The 22,015-nt window shown below is 29.4% G+C and overlaps 3 protein-coding genes across 6 annotated transcripts; all 3 read left to right on the forward strand.

Moving 5' to 3' along the window:
• The first annotated feature begins 37 nt into the window (after positions 1–37).
• LOC124491125 (uncharacterized) lies at positions 38–4,685 on the forward strand. 4 transcript variants are annotated; one of them, XM_047053739.2, is made up of 3 exons: positions 38–146; positions 513–1,031; positions 3,365–4,685. In XM_047053739.2, the coding sequence occupies exons 2-3, from the start codon at positions 593–595 to the stop codon at positions 3,784–3,786; spliced, it is 861 nt and encodes a 286-aa protein (XP_046909695.1). In that variant the 5' UTR covers positions 38–146; positions 513–592; the 3' UTR covers positions 3,787–4,685. The 4 variants fall into 4 exon arrangements, with proteins under 4 accessions (XP_046909695.1, XP_075586286.1, XP_075586287.1 ...); XM_075730172.1 differs by lacking the exons at positions 38–146; positions 513–1,031 and adding exons at positions 1,996–2,709; positions 2,964–3,274; XM_075730171.1 differs by lacking the exons at positions 38–146; positions 513–1,031 and adding an exon at positions 1,991–3,271.
• Positions 4,686–4,833: 148 nt separating this feature from the next.
• On the forward strand, positions 4,834–6,745 carry LOC124490978 (transmembrane protein 115). Its single transcript, XM_047053564.2, has 3 exons — positions 4,834–5,563; positions 5,633–5,870; positions 5,931–6,745. The coding sequence occupies exons 1-3, from the start codon at positions 4,964–4,966 to the stop codon at positions 6,443–6,445; spliced, it is 1,353 nt and encodes a 450-aa protein (XP_046909520.1). The 5' UTR covers positions 4,834–4,963; the 3' UTR covers positions 6,446–6,745.
• Positions 6,746–7,097: 352 nt separating this feature from the next.
• On the forward strand, positions 7,098–8,343 carry LOC124500660 (uncharacterized). The gene is made up of 2 exons (XM_047064757.2): positions 7,098–7,325; positions 7,386–8,343. The coding sequence occupies exons 1-2, from the start codon at positions 7,289–7,291 to the stop codon at positions 8,030–8,032; spliced, it is 684 nt and encodes a 227-aa protein (XP_046920713.2). The 5' UTR covers positions 7,098–7,288; the 3' UTR covers positions 8,033–8,343.
• The last annotated feature ends 13,672 nt before the right edge of the window (positions 8,344–22,015 follow it).

Raw genomic sequence — 22,015 nt, forward strand, 5'->3', positions numbered from 1 at the left:
TTTGTTTTTTTTTCCATATTTCGAATCTAAAATTCCTTCCGTAATTTTTTTTAATTATTTCGAATTATATCCATTGAATAAATATGTAACAACCCAATTCAAATGGATCCAGAAACAAGAAATTTGTTCTCGAAGTTGGAAAAAATGTAAGCGAGAGAGAGAGCGAGAGAGAAAGAGAGAGAGAGAGCGAGAGAGAAAGAGAGAGAGAGCGAGAGAGAGAGAGAGAGAGAGAGAGAGAGAGAGAGAGAGAGAGAGAGAGAGAGAGAGAGAGAGAGAGAGAGAGAGAGAGAGAGAGAGCGAGAGAGAGAGAGAGAGAGAGAGCGAGAGAGAGAGAGCGAGAGAGACAAAGAGAGTGAGTTTCTCTCTCTTTCTCTCTCTCTCTCTCTACTCACATTTTTTTCCATCTCTCGAACCACATTCGTTGTCGACGTAAATACGTTTTGTTTTGATTTTTTTTTGTTTGAAATCCCGGAAAACCGAATCATCTATTTTTCATTGATTTGTGATTAAAGAATCTTATCCCATTTGTACAATAATTTACCCGGACAAACAAACATCCAAAATATTACGGATGCAAGTATGAAGTTTGAATATGCAAAGTATTATTGGTCATCAACAACATTATAATCCATCATCATCTGGTTATCATTTGGTCACGAATACATTGCCAATGTCATATGTTATTTCAAATTGTGCTACAATATCATCACAACCCTCATCGGATATAATGTTAATGTCATCTGGATCATCATCAACCACTTTTAATAACACTAATAATACAAATAACAGTAATAATAATCAACAAAAAATGGACATGAATCAATCATTGGATCTACAATCAATGCGTATTGAATTGGAACAAACTAAAAATAAATTGCATTCGAAAACATATGAATGTAATAAACTACGCCAACAATTGAAACAATATTCAACGGAATTGGAACAATATAAACAAATTTTATCAAGTTTTACACAAAATCATGGAACATCGGCTAATAATAATAATCTTAATCCAAATGAATTATTATCTGGTAAGTTTGAAAATTAACCATGTGTATGTTTTGTGTATTATCATTGAATTCCGTGAGAATAGATTAGTTCCTTCCATCAACAAAAATCTTTTTCCGTTTCCTTCGCTGAATCATTCAGCCAGCCAAGTTAAACGCTATCTTAATACTACCCTAAAATCTCGTTTATACCGCGCATGCCGTTTTTTCTACAAAAATCACTTTTTAGTTTGTATAAGCCGCGCATTATAAACGACAGACACTTCAGGGTAATTGGTTTTTTCCCTATCAATCGCTTGCATATATGAGTATTGTTTCGAATAAGCTACATTGCTACACAGACTATGTTCACGAAATATTCAAGTTGCCATTGCCGCCATTTTGGCCCCCCAAAACCATCTTTTTCCCTCTCCTTGGTCTTTCTAATGCACAAATACACACACATACAGTGGTTTTTCTTGGAGAGAGACGGTTTTTTGAAATACAAGATTGAATACAGACACAGTATACTCGTATACACACACTGGGTAAGTTTTTTTTTTGGCGCCCAACATATAACGGCTTTTTTGTATACAGTAAAACTTCACCGAAAAGCTCATCATCATATGGAACATAATAATAACCACCGAATTTAATATTGTCATTATGATGATGATGAATTTTATGAAATTTCAAATTTACTTATTCAATTATATAATCGATGATAGATTTGTTCATGTAATTGGTCAATGATTTTTTTCTTTTGTTCCCCCCCATTGAATTCAAAGAGTTTTCCCTGTATTACGTTGAATGAATATATGTGGAAGATTGAATACAAATGTTATTTGTCTGCCATCTCTCTCTCTCTCTCTCTTCGTCTGTACCAAAATATCCTTTTGCTTTTACCAAATTGTGTAAGAGAAAGAGAGATGGAATCGTTAAAAAAATAAATGCCTTTATCATCATCATCATCTATATGCCTAGAATTCTTGATGAATTATTTTGTCCATTTATAGAATGAATATCACAGTTTTCATCTCACATTTTTAGTTTTTTTTTCAAACAGTAGGGTTGTTGGGGAAAACTGTTTTTTAAAAGTTTTTCATCATCATTGTCTACTTACATAGATAGAAATGAAAAACTTGTGAACGAAATATCTATGTGAATGAAAAAAATTCACAAAATTAATAAACGAACGAAAAGAGAGAGAGATTGGAACAACTTCTCCCCATACGTAAAGCAAACACAAATACAAATGATACTGAATGAGCAAACTCAGAATCCTCTGAATTTCCCCATTTGATTTAAATGAGGACGAAAGATAGGGAGAGAACAAAAAAAATAGCAAGAAAAGATGTAGTGTGTTATAGATGATGTCTGTATATGTGTTTGAGGGTGTGATTGAGAGGGAGAATATACTATACCCTAACTTTAACTTGTTTATATGTCCCCTTGTGGTGTATATATGTTTTTGTGAATGTATGAGATGTAATACACATTGTTGTTGTTAGGTCTTGGCTTGAATTTGAATGAATGGATCCTATTTGAAAGTATGGTATGAATGGTTTGGTCGTGTTTTTATGCTGTGATGATGATGATGATGATGATGATGGTGAGGAAGAAGAAAAATAAGAGGCGGAGGAGTAGTAGTAAAAGCTTTTAAGTTTCAAGAGATTTTTTCTCTTAGTTTGAGTAAATTTTCTTTCTTATTCAACTTTGAATGGTTTGTTTGTTTGTTGTGGATGTTACTTTTATCATCTCTTTCCCTCTCTGTCTCTTTGAAGATTTTGTATTTTTGTTTCTTATATGAAGGGGCAAAAGAATAATAAACATTTAGAATCAAAATTAATATAATTCTTTTTAGTCACCTGATTTTGATTGATATAATTTTATTTGATACATTTTTCGTAATTTGTGCAAACAAAAATATTCTAAAACGATGATGAATACATCATCATCTTCACATTCAAATCTCAGGCATATTGGTGCTGCAATGATGATGGGTAATGTTGGTCATCATCATCATCATAATCAACAACAACAACATCAGAATCAAATTCAACAACAACAACACAATCATCATCATCATCATCAACAACAACATAATCAAACAGCGGCGGCAGCTACGAATTTATTTCCAACATTAGCATTAGGTGCGGCTGCTGCTGCAGCCGTAACGCAAGGTTCAAATGCGACAAGTGCCAATGTAATGGCCGTTTTGGCTAATGCTGCCGCACGTTCCCCATTTAAACTAGTCACTACCGGTGGTGCATCGCAATCTTTTGGTTGTTAGTGATTTTGAATTGTTTTTCTCAAACAGTAATTGTTAAATTTTTTCAATTAATTAATTGTTCTTTTTTTCTGTTATCTGATTACAGTGAATCTATCTACAATCAGTAGCCATACAAATGGTGACGGTATAACGAAAACAAAAAATACCAAATCAAAAGGACATGCCGGTAGTAAAAAAAAGAATAATTCCTCAAGTGGAAATAATTGTCAATGTTGTTGTGATGTGGATAAACCATATATTTGCGATTGGGTGAATTGCGGCAAACGTTTCCGACAGAAACCGCATCTTGAAGCACATCGTAACATACACACCGGAAGACGATTTATTTGTGATTGGCCAAATTGTGGAAAATCTTTCGTTCGTAAATATAATCTTGCTGAACATCAAAAATTACATTCATCCGTTAATCCAAACATGTGTACGTATCCGGATTGTGGAAAAGTTTTTAGTTCAAAATATAGTTTGATGCGTCATCAAAATGCTCAACATAACCTTAATCTATCCTAACCTATAAAATGGACAAGAGAATAAGGAAAAGAATATACGATTCATCCACCCAGCATAATTGACTAAACCACCAACATAAGCACTGGTAACGACCAGATTCATTTTAATTCCTGAAAAAAATATCTTCCAAACGACATTCTTTTGATCATTATCACCATTCGGTCATCATTCAGCAGCTCTTAAACATTTTCCCAGATTCCGATGACCAAACAAAACACAATTTTGTCCTAGAAAAATTTTTCAGTGTTGTAAATCTTCTTTATACAACCACCCACCCAGACATTTTTTTTATTGAATTCATGAATCTTCTCTTTATAAATATGAAACTATCATCATCATCATCATCTTTATCGATATTGATTCATTTGATCGATTTAATAATTTTATCACCTGATTGATGAATTTAAAATTATAACAATTACTATTGCTATCCGATCCATTATAATAATATGCTACGGGATCAATTTTTTTCGAAGAAAAAACATTTAGTTTCAGAGTTTATCAAATTGGAAAAAACCAGTGAAAAAATTGCAGAATTTCTTTCTTTATTTCTCATGGTATAGAATACATTCATCGATTTTTCAATAATCTTATTAGAATATTCTTTTCCTTTTTATTTCACTATCGAATGATTGCTTCCTAAATATTTTATTCATCCATATTCTTTTTCACTTTTTTTTCTCTCTCTCTCTCTATCAATATTATTTTATTATCATCATGATGTTTGTAGTATTTTCTGTGCTGTATAGCAATTTATATTATGAAGCAGAATAATTATCTTTCTCTCTCTCTCTCTGGCTATTCTTTATTCTTCTTGATTTAAAAAATCTAAATAATATGAATTTGTAAGGATTTTTTTTCAAATCTTATGATAATTAAAGGAAAATTTATTGTAAAAATAATGTTTAGTTTTTTTTGTTGAAAAAAAATTAATTGAATTTTTGAAAAAAAAATAATTTCGGTAACAATGTCTATGGATGGACAATCGAGAATCGAATGATTTTTTTTTTGTATTGATTTTGATGTGTCACACTAATAAACAAACAAACGACCCAGATGCACCAAAACAGCCAGCTAGCAGGTTATATTGAATGTGTTTAAAATTTTCTTGAATCATCAATCAATCAATTTTTATTATTTTCGTTTAACGTTAAATGAATTTTTATTAATCACTTCGATGCAATCATCAACATCACCATTACCACCGCCATCAACAACCATATCGATATTGCCAACAAATACAAACGAATCATTAACGATTCCCTCATCATCATCATCATTAGCCATTACAATAAATGCTGGTCAAATTCCATTAAAAAAATGTCCAAACTCTTCAACAACATCATCTGCATCTGGATATTCAACCCGTCATGATCGTCAGTCATCGGTACAATTGAAAATACAGGCCTCCAACAGCGATATTGGTAGCGGTGGTCTGGCCATCCATCAAAAGACCAGTTATTGGCAAAAATTTCGTCGTACAATGAATTATATTTTTTCACATTTAATCATATTATTATCACAATTATCACCGATTGTGCAATCATTTTCCGGATTAATCATATTATTATATCTAATTCAATTTGGTGGTGAAATAACTGTTGATTTTTTTGCATTAATACCTGGTGAAATTATATCGCCCGGTCAATGGTATCACACCGTTATTGCATTATGGTCACACGCATTTCTTGAAACACGTTTAGCATGGATTATATTAGATCTATTGGTATTATCATTTTGTGGTACATTAATCGAACCACTTTGGGGTCATAAAGAGGTTCGTTTTTTATTTATTAGAGATCGATTCATTATTTACTGATTCTAAATTTGATTTATAAACAAATAGGTATTACGTTTTATGGTGATAACATTAATTCCAACCGCCATATTAACATCAATACATTATGTAATCTTATATTGTCTTACATATGATGGTAGCTATTTATTCAATGTTCGTATTCATGGATTTTTTGGTTTCTATGCTGCAATATCTGTTACCGTTAAACAATTGTTACCACAATCCATATTATTTGCAACAGCTTTCGGACGTTTAAAAAATGATCACATTGCATTCACCATAACAGGTAGATTTTATTCACTTCAATTTTTTTCAACTTAATTTTACATTCATTTGAAAAACACAGTGATTGCCACCATATTGTATGCATTGAATTTACTTGATGGTGTCCAAGTGATTCTATTAATTTATGGTATATTAACATCATGGCTATATCTTCGATTCTTACAGCCACATACACGACATCTTTATACATCGGATACAAGTGATACGACGATTACACGTGGCGATCTATCCGATACATTTGCATTCGAAACATTTTTCCCAAATGTTTTACGTCCACTAGTCGCCATACCATGTAATTTAATTTATAATTTTTTTGTTCGTATAAATATCTGTCCGAAGATACCATCACCAGCAGCTCAATTATTAATGGATAATAATTTGGCTTTCAATTTTAGCCAAATGCGAACAACAACATTATTTTCTGGACCATCATCATCGATATCGATGACGCCATCAACGTTTCAAGAATATCACCCACACCATCATCATCACCATCACCATCAAAAACATCAACCGCTTCAACAATCGCACAATATGTCACAATCATTACAACCTTTATTACAGGAAAATTTATGACCCCTATCACATTTTCTCTTGATAAATTTGTTTTTGATTGGCTAACAATATTTCCTTATAAAAAAAACAGTTTTCATTGTGATTTATCAATGGTAATGATTTTTTCCATTTATTAATTGTCATTGTGTGATAAATTTTTATTTTGGTACATCTTAAAACAATGTTTATTCGATCAATCATTTATCATGAATGCTATTCACTTATTGTATGCTTTTATTGATGAACCAAAACTGTGGCCTTAATTATTGAATAAGCTACCAAAATAAATGAATAAAATTAAAAATTGCCAATTAAAAAAAATTTTTTTTTTAAACACCTTAAAAACTATTTTCACATTGCATATGCATACGATGGTCGAAATAGAGAAATTGAGAAAAAATTTGCCACATTTCACGCATGCTCTTTTCGATCGTAAATATCCTCCCGCCATTAATAATTATTGGTTACAATACACACATTTCACGCGACCACAACAACAACAACGGTCGTTGTACATTTGCCACCTTCTTTCTTTATACTTAGCATTGTGACTTTGCCATACATATCAATACAATCGACGCCATCTTTGGACACAGTAAACGAAACGTTGAATTCAAGCAGCAATATACATATATTACATTACATTTGCTATGTCCTAGTTCTATATATATCCATTGATGATGGTGTTTAGTTGTGCGTGTTTATATGATTTTTGTTGTTTATAACAATTTGGCGCTTCTTTGGATTTTTTTTTTTGCTTCTCATTATTGTGTACCTTTTTTCTGGTTATAATTTGGTTTTTTTTCACAACCAAAAACATTCGTTCGAATTCAAAATCATTCGAAATTCAACAAAAATTCAATAATGGTTTCAACAAGTACACCAAAACCATCGGTTGCAAGTAAGTTTTTTTCTTTTCATTATCGTTGAATTTTTTTTTTAATTCATTTCTCCAACAAAGGATCAACACGTAGTCGAACACCATCACGTATACCGACACCGGCTATAAAAAAATCCAAATATTCTATAATGATGACATCGACACCTATACAAATGAAGCAGACAAAGAAAAAATCAAAATCTAGTACCAAAAAAGAATGGACAAAAACACCGTATAAAAAATCCGATATTATTGGATCAGCACAGAAAAAAAGTAATAAAAAACCACAAGTAAAAAAACGAAAATCAATCGTTGTTGTCGATGATGATGTGGATATGGATAATGATTTGGATGAATATCGGCCATCAAAAAAATCTGCCAAAAAAACTCCATCAAAGACAAAAAAAACAACGGATAATAAAAGTATTATATCACCGGTTATTGAATTCAATGATGATGATAATGATGTTTATGAAGAACATCTATATGAAAAACATGATTCGAATACTGGACTATCGACACCATCATCATTGGTACGACGTTCAAAACGTATTCGACAACATCATCATCAACATGTATCGGCATTAAATTCAATAATGGAAGAACAATCCAATGAATATAAAAATGATACAAATCAATCTATAAATGGTCAATCGAATAATAGTAATAACAATAATAATAACGTTGCTGATAAATGGAGCAGTTGGTTAAGCTGTACGGTAATGTGATCAAATATGAGACAACATGCAACAAAGGCTTCCATCAAGAATTGTTATCAAAGAAAAAAAAACGTACAAATCACACATATTATCATTTTTTTACTTATCCATTTTTTTCAAAATTTCGATCTCGATTTATTTTCATCCATTCACATCCCATTCGATTTTTTTTTTGTTTCAATACTTCGCCATTTAAGCATAACATTAGTGTTTCATTGGTTTCGTTATTCATATATAATAATTAATAAAATATAATCATCACTATCTTATAAAATCAATAAATATGACTGATTTGTTTCCAATAAATTTTTCTTTTCTCATCGATTATGGTTTATTCTATTCTTTTAATCTGAATTTTACTGTTGAAAATGAAAAAATTGTTACAAAATGAAATTGTACATTGATTATTTTGATTTATCACCACCAGATGACAGTCATGTCGCATTCGATATTTTTTTTTTGATTTTTAGAAATAATCCAATGATGATGAATTGAATGAAAAACTACCACAAAAAAAACAAATAAATTTCATCGGAATTCCAACAAAAACAAAAAAAAATTCAAATACCAACATTTTCAAAGCTAATTTTAAATGCAAATTTTCAAATATAAAACAACGGAAATAATGCTTGTTAATTAAACAAATATATGGTATTGTGTTTGATGGCCATAATAATAATCATCATAATTTCCTGCGATTTTCAAGAGTGTTAATGTTGAATTCATTGTATAAAAATTCATTAAAAATTTTTAAATAATTCTGGTTGCGAATCTCTTCAATTGTCATAATCAAACAACAATTTGTTCTATAAAATATTGTTGATTATTCATGATATGGGCCAAACAAACATCCATTGCTTTCATTGTGTTTTATATATACACAAAGCAACCGCAATTGTTATTATTTTCTGGTTCAGAAAAACTTAATTAGATTAAAGCAAATCTTTTTTGCATCCATTTTTAATATACTAAAATTATATTGCTATGATATAGTTGTGTGTTTGTGTGTGTGTGTGTGTTCAAGAAATTCCAAAAAGAGAAATGTTTTGTTTTCCAGAATGTTTTATAGTTGTCGCCATCGATGTGTAGAATGTTGTTTGATATTTGTCTTTCTTTGTTTAATGAATCTATATATCCAAGATCCGGGATAATAAATTTTTTTTCACTAAAAATCCAAGACACACACACACACACACATGTACATTCATTGTTAATTCAATACGGTAAACATAACTAGCATATAAAAACGGCGACTTCATAAAATGGAATGGATGAATGAATAAATGAATGAATGAATGAATGAATGAAAACTGTGAATCAAGAAAAGATAATACCGATGAAAACGAAGAAGAAATAAACATCATCGAAAAAACGATTGGTGAAAAATATCCGGGACCTGGTACAACATAACAACAATACCAATATAAATGGAAAATTACTGAAAGACTGGATATTTTTGTGAAAAAAAAGAAAAAATATTTTTTCACATTCCGTTTCGTTTAATTTGTTCAGTCGTTTTTTTTTTGCAAATAGCAATTAGAATTAATTCAAATTGAATTGGTCTCTTGATTGTCTTCAATTATTTTTTTTTTTTGTGTTTTATCACTAGGTTTTTAATTCATTTTGGTATTATTTCAGGTTTTAATTGTTTTAACAATTGTGCCCTTGGTGATTTGATGGTCAGGATCAAATTAAAAAAGCTCAAGTATGTCAGATATTTTGAAAAATAAAATTCGTATACTGTCTCATTTAGAGGTGGTCAGGGGTTTAGTGAAAATTTCGTCAAAGATCTAAATTAGCAAAAATAACCACACACACACACACACACAATTCCCTTGTTTAAATGGTCGAAACCTTATTATTAAATTTATTCGATATTTGGGCGTGTTTATGGGGGGAGTTTCCGTCCTATCAATTCGCTTTGTGTATGTGTGATTCGGACAGTAAATCCTTTTTTTTTGCCGATCTCGGGTAACGATGACTACACACGACTACGACGAATTGTAAAGATCTGGGATCTGGAATCCTGACATAGAACTCTGACATTTTTTTTTAACTAACTCTCTGACGTAGTCAGAATTTTTTTTCTGTTTTGTTTTCAAGGAACAGAATGACGTCGAATACACACACATACGAAGTATGTATATAGTGGCCAATATATAATGATGGTGATGTGTTCCCACAACAACAACAACAACAACAACAAAAACGCGACAATCAAAAACAACGATAATAGCAAAAACTACTTGAATAATGGGAAAACTACATTTTTTAAGGAAAATATAAAAAAGGAAAAGAATGTTGTGTGTTTGTGAGCAGAAAGATGAAAGAAAATGTCTTGAATCTTTCTTTTATTTGTTTGTCGTCGTTTTTTCTTTTGACTTTTTATCATTCATATGGATCATCACTATCATCATCATGATTCTGAAAATACAGAAAAATGTTCCTCTTTTGAATAAGGAAAGAGAGAGAAAAATTTAGCTTTTTTACTGGCTTCTGTTGCTGCTGGTATTATCGGTAGCAAACATACACACACACACACACACACACACACACACACACACGAAAGTGATAAACGTTGACAAAGAAAAATTCTCTTGTTGTGTGTGTGTGTGTAGTTGTTCCTGAAAGAAAAAACAGATTCCCGGGGACATTGGAGACATTCGACAATTTTCGCTTCTATTTTTTTTTTTACTGTTTTTTAATATTAAGATTCAACTTTTGACTATTGAAAGCCTCAGTCAAAAAAAAACCGCTGACATAATTCTCTTGTACATTTCTTTTTTTTTTGGCATGTTTGTCACAAAGTTCTTTTATTGGATCGGTAATGATATTTTTGCCGAAATTGTAATTTGTCACCCCGGGAAAATTGGAATTTCAATTTGTATGTGTGAAAATAGGAACACATTTTTTTTCTTTTGATCGTTCAATAACAGGTATTCTGTGCTCCATTCACCAATAATCACTATCCGTTTATATCTTCTCACCTTTCAACTACACCCACAAATTTTACCATCACGAAAATTCTTGCTACGATAAATCTCAACCATTCAATATTCATTTTTATTCACCTTGTTGAGAAAATCTAATTTGAAGAAATGTACGAATATTAGAAAAAAATTCACAATATGATGAAAGCTAAAAATTTGCGAGAAAAAATTCATTTTGATTCTACCATATCAGGAACAGCACTCAAACTTGCAAGTTTATTTTCATTGCTCGGTTTGGCTTCATTGTTCTGTTGACCACTTTTAGAATCGTTCATTTTCTTTCGGCAAACGATTTTTCAATATCCGGGACCTTAACACCACAATAATTACAATTACAAATTGTTGTGTACAGATGAATTTTTGATAAGCTTTGACTTTTTTTCAATGTTCCAAAACATTATCAATTATCATCATCGTCATCATCATTATAAAACATTTATGATTAAGATTATTTTGATAATCATTAAGTTTTTGCCATCGTTGAAAGAATGAATGAACAGAAGCTAAAGTCAAAAATCATTTTCTTTCTATATTTTCCCATTTAATCGGCGAATTGTGGCCATTAAATCAATCAGGTACGGATTTTTTTCCCTCTTAATTTGCTTATCATATAATAATAATTTATTTCAAGATGGACAATGTTAGGTTCTGGGAACAATGTGTGTATGGTCCATGTATTATTAATCACATAGAAGGTTAAAATAACAACCTCAACACATACACACACACACACAGATGATAAACGTGGACAAAGAAAAATGAACTTTAGAAGAACAGAGTTTTTTTTTGATGTCATTTGATACTGAATTGTGGTACAATTACAACAAAATTGAATGAAAAAATTCCAAGGAAACATTTTTTTTCTTTTGATAATGCACATTATATCTTCACCATACACAAAATGCGAAAACAAATCAATATCGAATGAGAAAATCTAAGGTCATTTTGAAAAAAAATCGCGAGAAAAAATTCATTTTTTCTACTAGATGTATATAATTTATCAGTTTGAATCAAGTCAAAGAAAAAAATCAATAAAACATTTATGATTAAGATTATTTTGATAATCATTAAGTTTTTGCCATCGTTGAAAGAATGAATGAACAGAAGCTAAAGTCAAAAATCATTTTCTTTCTATATTTTCCCATTTAATTGGCCATTAAATCAATCAGGTACGGATTTTTTCCCTCTTAATTTGCTTATCATATAATAATAATTTATTTCAAGATGGACAATGTTAGGTTCTGGGAACAATGTGTGTATGGTCCATGTATTATTAATCACATAGAAGGAGATGTAATGGAGATGAACTTTAGAAGAACAGAGTTTTTTTTTGATGTCATTTGATACTGAATTGTGGTACAATTACAACAAAATGAATGAAAAAATTCCAACAACAATAATAATGACATTTTTTCACCATACCATCATCATCGAACCAAGGTCATTTAATCGATTTACTAGATATATAATTTATCAGTTTGAATCAAGTCAAAGAAAAAAAAATAACATCAGTAATAGCAGCGACAGCGGCAGCAACAACAACAAAAATAAAAATGAAAGAAATTTCCTTTTTCATTCTCTCAAGAGATATTCGATTATTTTCATAAAATCATAAAAAGGAATTTGTTTTGTGATTCAATGAATTCATTTATTGAATTCAATTATTAACAAATGTAAAATAATAATGAATTAGAAATGTGATGTTGATGATCATCATCATCAATTTGTAATTCAACATGAAATGAACTAAACTCAAGATCATAAGTTTATTTTTCTTAAATTTTTCACCATAATTCCAGAATTGTAATTATTTTCTGGTACACATGTCGTCAGCAATTAGATTGCAATATTTATTCATTACTGATTGATTGTTTGATAAAAAAAATTGTACGTTTTTCCACCATCCACACCCTTCAAGATCATCTCCAATCGATTATTTAAATTTATTTTATGCAATAATTAATTCTTATGTCTGATTTGAATAACACAGATGGCCATGAAGATCAATCGTTTTCATTTTTTTTGTCCATTATTGCAATAACAGTGTGTGTACCCAATGATTACGATGATGATGATGATGATAATGTACTGACCAATTGAATTTGACATAATAATGATTGATTGCGAGAAAATCATTGATCAATGATGATGAAAGAATGGATTGAATTAATAATTTTTGTATGTTTTTTTTGCAATCCATTTGGTTGGTTGTGTAATTTTACCATTTCCAATTCACACATATATGACGATTAATAATCAAGAAACAAGATTTTTTTTGTTGTCTGAAACTTTTTGTTTTGTTCAAATGGAAATAAAAGAAACAGTTAATGAAGTAAATCTAGCTTTAGTTGTTTTTCCTGCCAGGATCATCATCATTATCATGGATCATGGTCTAAGATTTAATGTGTGTGTGTGTGTGGATAGTTCTTCCAGTGGATTAAACTTTATTTTAGATTTTTTAGTTGAAAATTTTAAATTTCAACTTTTAAAATTTATTCTTCACCATCAGACATTTTTAGCTTTTTATTTTTTGTTCACGGATATCTTTTTCTCTTTTTTTTGCCACTTCATTCACTGTTTCATCCTTTTTGTTGAACATTTTGCTGTTTTTGTTGTTGTTGTTGTTGTTTTTAACCATTAAATAATGATTCATATGGTTGTATTTAGCCATTGCAAAACAAAAAAAAACTTGCCCACAATAAATAATAATATCCGAAATATCATAACAACAACAACAACAACAACAACAACAATGGCCATCATTATCATCATAAAGATCCATAAGTCTCAATTCATTTCAAATGTTTTTTTTTTCTTCGTTTTTTTTCCCAAAATATTGAGGTTTAGGAGAGTTTCTGGAACAAAAATTGCTTTGAAAAAAAGACGAAGAAATTTTTACGGTCATTACTTACAGTATACTGTCACTACTTTATGATAATAGTAATAATCAAATGGTCCACAACCGGATCAAAACTTTTTGTACTGAATGTTCTCATTTTATTATTATTATTGCATAATAACCGAAAAAAAATTTGTCGTTGTTTCAGCTATTCGGTTATTCTTTTTTTTACAGCTGACTAACCGACCGAATATTTGTCCGAAATAATAATAATAATAGAAATGGGAAACAAAAAAAATGACTTGTTTTTTCATTCGCCGTGATGAGTGTTGTTGTTGTTGTTGCCAGATAACAATGATTATTTTAACTATTGAAATCGATCGACCATAACCACCAATGTTTTATCAGAATTTAAAATTGAAATTTTTAAAAATTTTAAATCTTATTTAAAGTTGTTTTTTATTGAAAATTTTCATCTTTTCATTTTTGAAAAAAAAATTATTTCGTGTTCATTTGACTGATTCAATTTAATCGTTTGTGGCTGATATGTGATTGATTGATTTGATTAATTGATATTTTGGAATCCATAGCAACCAACGTAAATGGATTTATGGTTTTTTTTTGGTTACAAACAAAATCTATATGTCCTTTTGTGTTTCTAAAGTCCATATAATTTAAAATAAAGATTTTGCAGATGAAACTAGAATGAACAATGACAACCTAAAACAAGAAATAACCACCGCTAAAAAAAATCAATGACAACAACACAATGATCCATGATATGGAACATAATACTAGACACGCAATTAGAATCATCATTCAATTGCTGAATGAAATGATAATATATTGTGTTACTGTGTTTCAGTCACAGAATATTCTGTCTGTGTGTGTGTGTGTGTGTTCATAAGTTTTATTTCATTATTTTTTCTCTTGCTACTTGCCTTGTTACTTTTCAATCGAATGCTGACAATGCGGCAATTTTTATTTCTTTTTTTCTGGTTTCATTCATTTCAATGATAGCCAGAGTTTGTCATTGTTTTTTTTTATAACGATTTTTGATTGGCTTAAAAACCATTTTCAACAACAACAACAACAACAACAAACAATTTATTTCATTCAAGGTTTTTTTCCATTTCTTTTCTTAAATTTTTTTTACGTGATTCTTATCTAATTTAATTTCGTGTAGAATTTTTTTTCCGTTATTTCTTACTTTCATAGTCAATTTCAGCCAGTCAACCACTATTTAGAATATTGTGGATTGAGAAGAATTGAAAATTCATTTTATATTTGTATAAATACAACAGTAATATAGTTGCAAAATAACTATGTATGCAAACGAACGTAACATTTCTTTATTTCGTTTTTTTCAGAAATCTAACAATAGAAATTCATGAAGTAGAAAAAAAAGTCCACTAAAAACTTTTTCGTTTTGTTGTTGTCAATGTTCCAAATGCAAAAAAAAAATATATATATATTCATAGAGACTATTTCAAATAAAACGGTGGCGGCTTGCACTAGTATTGTTATCCTTGTTGTTGTTGTTGTTGTTGAAAAAAATCAATCAACATTCTCTCTTATTCGAAAAAAAGAGAAAATGTTAAGAATGGGCAAGAAAAAAAAATGACAACACATTTCCACGTAAAAACAAAAGGAAAAATTTTCAATTTTGGATCGATTTTTTTTTCTTTGTAGAATATTTTCATTGTCAGAATATACATAGCGCAAACATGTGATAAAAGATAGAATGAATGAATGAATGAATGTCATCAACAACAACAACAACAACAATTATGATGATGACACTTCTAAAAATACATTTTTTCTGTAGATATTTTCATTCAAATCAAAAAAAAAATTCATTATCATTGATTTTCAGTATTCATTTAAAATGAAAATGAACAAAAAAAACTGATGAAAATAATTTATTCTTGTAGAATTCTCATTATTATTATTCAATCATCATCATCATCTTGGGAATCAAGAATAAATGACAAATTCATATTTATATTATTATTATTATTGTTGATGTCATTTTGATTCTGTCAAGTTATTCTTTGTTATTATTAGTTTATTAATGGGGAAAAATGTTTTTCTAACCCAAAAGTTACTAAACTTACTAATTAGTTGCTGGGTCAAAGTTTTATCTGTGTCCAGAAGTATATGTGTTGATGGTGATGAACAGCCAAAAAAAAATGAACATTTTGACCAGATATTTGAAAGAAAAGTTTTCTTTTCATTGTAATAATTACTTCAAAAGGAATTGACCATGGACTGAGAAAATTTTCTCTTCCCATCCTATCTATTCATTATTTATGTTCATTATTCAATCAATGGATTTTTTTTTGTTGCTGTTTGCTGATTGAATATCGATAAATAAACTTTATAACTATATATGAGTAGTGGAGAAAAAAAAGCCCAGCAGGCACCTTTATTATGAATCATGGTTATTCTATACATCATCGTTATCAACACTATATATATATACAATGTACATAATATCAAAAAAAATGACAGAAAAAAATTATATTTATCGAAAATTTTAGGAAAAAAAAATCGACAACGTCGACAACGACAAGGGCACCTTGGGCACACATACTAACCGATATGGATACAGAAATGGATCGCCAACAACAACAAACCAATTTTACCGGCCAGCAAAAAAAAAAATCTGTAAATTACCGATCGACAGCCAGACGGCAACGACAAAAATCAATGAAAAATTGTTTTGATTATAATCATAACCGTTTATGTTATGTGTATGGCTATTTTTATGATGAAAATGTATTTATGAGGACAACGTTTATTGTCAAATGGCATGGTTTTTCTTTTGGAAATAATTATTTAATTGTGAATAAGAATTCAGTTTAGTTTATTGAAGTTAAAATCGATGATGATGATGATGATGATGATTGTGGACGGAAATATGGCTTTATATAAAATTGTTATCATTTTGTTGCTCCTGTCAATCTTTTTTAAGTACAAGACATTTGTATTATCGATTATTGATTATTGATAGCAAGATTATGAAGCAACAAAATAATGATAATGATTAATGCTAATCTTTTTGACGATATTTCCATCCATTAACGTAGAAAAAAGTTGTTTTTTTTCGGTTTTGTTTTTATGTTATTCATGGAGAAAGAAACTTGTCTATGGAAACTTTTCTTGGATTATTATTTGAATTTCAGGTTGATATTTTTTTTTTCTTCAAACATGCACAACAACGAAATCCACATAGTAAATTTACATTTCTGGACATTTTTTTTAAAAATTTTTTTCATGCATATCTCTGGATCACTCAACTGTAAAACTATTAGAAGAACGAAAATTGGTTCTATTTTCAAATAAATAATGGCTCTAATGTATGTTTACATTGAAACTTTTGTAATGTTTTTATTTCGAAACAAAAAAAAAATAGAAAAAATAGAAAAAAACAAAATAAACCAGATCAAATACTGGGCGTTCAAGGTTTTAAATATGAATAATTTCAAAACAACAAAAAACGAAATGTGTAAACACACCCAATCCATATTTATTTACCAAGTCATAGAATAAATTTTTCTTTATAAATGATATTATTATATTCTGACTTGTATCATCGTGTCCTGTCAGTCATAATCGAATGTCAAAAAAAATGTTGTTGTTGTTTCTGGAACAGTCAGTCATAAAAAATATATAATATTCCATTCTCTATGTTGCTGTACATTTGACCAAACTCAAGAATAAGAGGGAAAACTTTTTAGGTTCCAATTGTCAATGAAATTCTGTTGTTTATCATGATCATCATCATGATATGATATGGTTGAATATGACGATCATTTTTTTTGGGTATATATCTGGTAAAATGTGTGGTTAAAATATTTTTTTTTTTTTTGGTTTTTTTTGCATTATCGATCAATGTGTCTGTGTGTGTGTGTGTGTGTGTGTGTGTATTTTGGTCTGTCGGTCGTCATCGACATAGGAACCAAGAAAAACACCGCTATTAAATGATAATATAACCATGATATGAACCACTTGCTTTCTTTCTTCCATTTCATTTCATTTAAATAAGCTACAAAACTCAAACAAAAAAAAAGTCATTGTATCTGTAAACGCCCAAAATACACCCATTCTGTATTAAAAAGAAATACTAAAAACAGAATTTATAGAAACTAATTTTTCTTTTCAGCTGTCGATTGTCCTTGTGTTTGTGTGTATGTGTTGGCCGTGATGTTAGTGTATGGTATGGTGTCGCAATACATTCTGTACACAATAAATCCAAATGTGTGTATGTTTGGAATTCTCTAAGGATCGAAGATGAGATATGAGAAAAAGAAAGGGGACAAAAAAAACAATACTTGGACTTTTTTTTGGGTCCCGTTTTTTTTTACCATTTTATCTATCCATTATATATATGTATCAATTCAGTATATAAACACATACGCGCACAATGCTGCAATACAGTGGTTGTATGTTTTTTCAAAGAAAATGTTCATTGTTGATAATGGTGGTGGATACTGCGCCTATTTTTTTTTTTTTTTTTTGTTGGATATGTTTTATGTGTCTGTGTTTTGTGTGTCCTATCATTGACATTGGACAAAATAATGATGATGATGATGATGATATCATAAGAAACCATGGAATATGCTTCATGAATTTCATGCTTGAGAATCATACCAAGAATTTAACAAATACAGAATTTTCTACATCAAAGTAGAAGTAGTTAAATATGATAGTTGAATAGAATGTAGTAGTATCAGTAGTAGTAGTAGTAGTATTAGTTTTTTGAAATAATAAGATTCAGCAAAAAAAAAAAAAAAATACATACCAAGCAACAAAACTGAACTGAACGGAATTGAACGGTCAAAATGAGGTCATTCTTCATTTCAGTTTTCCGTTCATTCATATTCAATAATGGTACGAAAAAAAATTCCGGTTATTTTTATTTCATTTTTCTCATAGCAGAATCCGTTATTATATAGACATGTCGATTCTTTTTGTGTCTTATATATAGATTCTATTATTTTCTTCTTCTTCTTTTTTTTACGTTCACCAACATACCACATATAGAATTTGTGAATGATAAATAAAAGCCATATGTACCGCTACACTTTTTGTAAAATACGTTTTTTATTCGAAATATATATGCTTTGTCGTCATCGTGATCATCATCATCATCATCAACATCATCAACATCATCGATAATCATCGATGATTGATTTCAATGGCAAAATAAAATAAAAAATAAATAAATACTCGTTATTATTAGCACTGAATATCGTATATATATGAATGATGCTGAAAAAAAATATATAAATTGTTTATATCGTAAAAAATCCTAAAACAATTTAGCATTTCAAATTGCTATTGCTGCTGCAGTAGTTTTTGTTAATGATGATGACATTGATTATATTGATACCGATATTGTCCATATGCGAATAATCATTGATGAATATTGAACCAAAATCATACATCATTTGTCTACATTTTCATTGACATCATCATCATAATTTCTGTCTATTTAGTATTTGATATATCAAAATTTTATGTCATTTCATTCGCTAATGATATGTGTTTTCGATTAATGTTTTTTTTTTTAAAGATTTCTGTTCAATTTTCGGCAATGATGATGATCTGATTTATTTTATTTTGTTTGACTGATAGGGCCACCAATATCACTATTATCGAATTTGAATTGATGAAAAGTTTTACATTTTTACCAAAAATAATCATAAATTTCAAGATAATATTATGTGATATAACCGCCCATTATGATGATGATGATGATGATGACAGGATTATTTTTAGGATTTTTTTTTTGTCTCAATTCATATATTCAAATGGAAATACGGTAGCGCCAGAAAAAAAATACAATATTGTTCCATATAATGAATGAAACAAATGATTAAATATTAATGATGATCATCATTTGCAAACAGAAACTGTTTGCGTGTGTGCGATTACAACAATTAGATAAATGGATTTTTTTTTTTTTTTGTTCAAGAGAACAGAAAAAAAAGAAAATTTCTAAACTTCCGAAACACACTACCAATATATACCTGAATATTTATTGAATTCTAAAACAAAAGCAAAAACAAAAAACATTCGATCGATATATCGATAATTTGTGTGTGTGTGTGGTTGTTTATGTGTAGGTTTGATTCTGGTTCATTTCCATGTAATTTTTGCTTGCTTGATTTTTGGATCATTATCATAATTATAATTATAATTATCATTAGTTTGAATTAATTTTCATTTATTCACATTTTCCTAATATAAATGTTGTTTGTTTGTCTTTATTTATTAAATATATAAACAACAACAATGATAAATGATAATAATAATAAATTAAATTGTAATACACACGAAACAAATGCAATGAAAATAAATGACTAGATTCTAATAGATCTATATTTGTGTATCTGTATGGAGGGCAAGCAATCAAAAAATTTAAAAACAAGAACAATATATATTTTATGTTGGATAAAGTAAACTTGTATTATATTTTTATGATGATGATAATGATAATGATACCCAGAATTAAGGATTCTTTTTATCCATAATCTCATAATAATAATAATAACTGAACTGAACTGAACAAGAAAAACAACACAAAAATGCAATTAACGGCATTTGAGAAAAAGATGAGAGAGAGAGAGAGAGAGAGAAAATTATTATTTTGTTTACTGCCTTATTATTAATATATGGCAAAATACAAAAAGTTAGATAAAGTCGCTCGATTTTTTCTGTGGAAGGTGGGTTGTTAGTTTTTTTTCTGTGCTTTAATTCTTCAATCAATATATATTCATGATGATAATGTCAACTAATTAATGGTAAAATGATAAAAACCGGTAATATTTAATGAATGTTTTGAAACACAAGTAAAAATAATATATTTTGCTCAAATTCCATTAAATAATTATATCGATAATGTTTTTTCTCTATTTTTGTTTGTGTCCGGTATAAATAATAATTAAATCTAATCACGATTTTTAATGTTTTTTTTTCAAAAAAAAAAATAGCCCAAATATTCATCATTAATGACCATATATTACACATTTTGGGTATTCATATTTGATGGTTTTTCTGTTCCTCAATCATATTATCATGGATAAAAATCAAAATTTTTTTCTTTGGTTTATTTATAATTCTGCGCATTGCACATACGCAGAATTATTCTATCATTCTTGATCAATAATAATATCCCACTACTATTACCACTAGTATGATGATTTTTTTTTTTTTTTTTGATCCAAATTCGTGATACTGACTTATGATATGACATTTTCAAAACGAAATGATGAAATTCAATTTTCATGGTTTGTTGAATATATATATTGAACACTCACCACTTCCTTTTTCTCACTCGTCATTATTATATCCGTTGCGTTTCAATTGGCAATTTACGATTCGTAAAAAAAAAATTTTTTTCATCAAGGACTCTATAGAGTGCCGCTAATACTACCACCACCACCACCACCACCACCATCGTCAAAGACAGATCATTTTATTCCATTTTCGTTACTCTTTTTCTATTGCTTTTACCACCATTCTCATCGTCATGATGATGATGATGATCATCATCATCATTTGATTTTTTAAATTGGGCGCCTGCTCTTTTTCTATGTTTTCAATGATAATGATAATGATAGCGGTATCATTTGTAGCCACGATGATGATGGTGGTGGTGGCCAAAATATCTGTAAGGCTTGTGTTTATGTATGCAGAGTCTATTTTCATTTTGGGAAATTTTCTTCTTTCGTTTGCCGTCATTGCAAAACGAAAAGAGAACGATGAGATGAATATATACACGTTTGAAGCTTTAGGTTTTTTAGTTTCTTTCTCGTTATACAATTTTTTTTTCTGTTGGATCGGTTCACAAACACACACACAACAACAACAACAGCAATAACATTTACATAAAGATTCTTGATTTCTGTTGGCAATCTTTTCATTTTGTCATACAAACACTATACACACATATCATTCTCATTCTCATTCTCATTAAACACAAACACATCGACATCGACATTGGATTTCTGTGGACAACATTACCATCATTACCACGACGACGACGACCACCACCACCACCACCACGATGAATATATTGAGGATGTGCGTCTGTTGAGTGAAAAAGAGTGAGAGAAAGTAAGAGAGAGAGAGAAAGAGAAAAAGATACAGACA

Source organism: Dermatophagoides farinae, chromosome 4 (genome assembly GCF_024713945.1).
Source record: "Dermatophagoides farinae isolate YC_2012a chromosome 4, ASM2471394v1, whole genome shotgun sequence".
Lineage (NCBI taxonomy): Eukaryota > Metazoa > Arthropoda > Arachnida > Sarcoptiformes > Pyroglyphidae > Dermatophagoides > Dermatophagoides farinae.